The sequence below is a fragment of the Eupeodes corollae genome, chromosome 1, assembly GCF_945859685.1.
Source record: "Eupeodes corollae chromosome 1, idEupCoro1.1, whole genome shotgun sequence".
Classification (NCBI taxonomy): Eukaryota; Metazoa; Arthropoda; class Insecta; order Diptera; family Syrphidae; genus Eupeodes; species Eupeodes corollae.
In genome coordinates this window covers 5,716,575-5,718,719 of record NC_079147.1, presented here as the reverse complement: position 1 = coordinate 5,718,719, position 2,145 = coordinate 5,716,575, and the positions used below count along the sequence as shown (strand labels likewise).

Below are 2,145 nucleotides of genomic sequence, written 5' to 3'. Positions count from 1 at the left end.
ATTAGAATGTTTTAAAAATATTTGTCTCACTTGAAAATGATTCGAAAAAAATAGGGAAAACCGTAAATAAAAACATTTTTTTATAATGATTGGATGGTGTTTATAACTACAAAAAAATTAGATGGCACAACAGTCCATAGAGAACCAGTGCCTAGTGACTTACAACTCTCAACCATACCTGTGTGCACTTTTCATGACTAGAATTACTCTTGGAAAATTTGTCAATTTCTCGCAAGAGGCAGTACCCGTGAAAAAACTTTAGGGGACATAGTCAGGGATTGAACGCAAGACCCCTTGCACGATGTCCAACGCACTAACCATCATGCCTCGGATACTACGGTGTTTCCTTACCGTAATATCTTGAAGCTTTTCACTTTACAAATCTAAACGTGCGCACTTAATGGAAAGTCATTGATATATCTGAAAAAACAAACATTGATGCTACATAGTATATAATTATAGAGAAAAAAGGTTGAAATGCACAAGATTAAATATATATATATATCCTTTTCTGTTTTATAGGAAATTCGTAGGGTGAGACTATTATAGCACATTGTGACAAGTGTAACAAAAGATTAAAAATTCTACTTTATATTTGTTATATTTTCTACGTTCTTTCACTTTTGTTAACAATTTCATTTAAATTGGATTTTGATTGTAAGGTGAAAGGAATGCATTTTACTGTGTTTGATTTTAGGATTATGGGAAACCACTGAGTTCACAAATATAGCTACATTTTGCATTATACTTTTAATTAAGCTTGTGGCATCACTGTTCTGTCAAAAAGTTATAGTTATTTATGGGATGTACAAAATAGTGTATCCTCCCACTTTCACGCTTAGACTATGCAGATGCAGATTCATGAAAATGTTCACTTTTCGTTTTCCTAACCGTGGAGGGAGGATTTGTGTTTAAAAATCCAGCTTAACATCTTTTCAAAAGATTCACTTATGGATAAGCCACTTATACTATTCATACGTACAATTAACACTTAGGTAGAGTATCTTTGGCATTTTTAATGTATTTTAAATATAAGCGACATGATGAAAAGTCAAATTGATACTCCTCAAAAAAGTCTACTAAATATTAAAAGCTACAATCTTCCCTTTACTAAAATGCTCATTGTTGTGTCGCGTTCATTGTGGTCGTCCACTAATTCTCTTACAACGCCAAAAATCTATTACATTATATAGAGTTGGTAATTTAACTGTCACACAAAGTGTCACTGTCAAATCGATAACAAAAAAAATCCAAGTGGCGTGTATTTAAAACGTTTTGTAGTTTTTAATCAAGCGTTTCATCATTAAATCATTATTTATTTTGTTTTATTCACAAAATCATCACTGAATTATGTACGAGTGAAATATTCACTTTATAATGTTGTACAAAATTAAAACTTTTTCATTCTTCTTTTCAAAGGGCTCTCGTAAAACCAAAATCCGAACTAACCCCCGAGGAATTGGCTCGCCAAGAAGAGGAAGAATTCAATACTGGCCCGCTGTCCGTCCTCACTCAATCTGTGAAGAACAATACTCAGGTCCTCATTAACTGCCGCAACAACAAGAAGCTCCTAGGACGCGTTAAAGCTTTCGATCGTCACTGCAACATGGTCTTGGAGAATGTCAAGGAAATGTGGACAGAATTGCCGCGTACCGGCAAAGGTAAAAAGAAGGTTAAGCCAGTAAACAAGGACAGATTCATTTCGAAGATGTTCTTACGCGGTGATTCTGTAATTTTGGTTCTGCGTAATCCTCTGGCAACAGCAGCTGGAAAGTAAGAAACAGAAAGAAAAATACAAAGAGGCACCTGAAGTGCACTCGCTTTAGATTTTAAGATAATTAACTAAATACTTTTTTCCTCTTCTTTTGTAATAAATAAAATATCATTAACAATACATTAGTTTTTATATGAAAATAAGATGAAAACTATTAAAAATAATTTAACTGAGCAGTGGGCAATGTTACGATATTTTAGTTCTACAAATTTAAATGCTCTAAGAAACTGGACATTAGTACAATTGTAAGCCATGAAGTATAGCAGTACAGCAAGAAGACCAATTTTTCTCCTTGTAACTCAAGATAAACATTCTTATTGAAAAACTTTTGTATAATTCAATTTGTCCTTATTTCAATGGAGTTAAAATTA

The 2,145-nt window shown here is 32.9% G+C and overlaps 1 protein-coding gene across 1 annotated transcript; it reads left to right on the top strand.

Annotated features, from left to right (window-relative positions):
- Positions 1 to 1,213: 1,213 nt before the first annotated feature.
- Positions 1,214 to 1,894, top strand: LOC129939958 (probable small nuclear ribonucleoprotein Sm D2). The gene is made up of 2 exons (XM_056048164.1): positions 1,214 to 1,352; positions 1,420 to 1,894. Coding segments are annotated over exons 1-2 (360 nt in total). The 5' UTR covers positions 1,214 to 1,350; the 3' UTR covers positions 1,778 to 1,894.
- Positions 1,895 to 2,145: the final 251 nt, after the last annotated feature.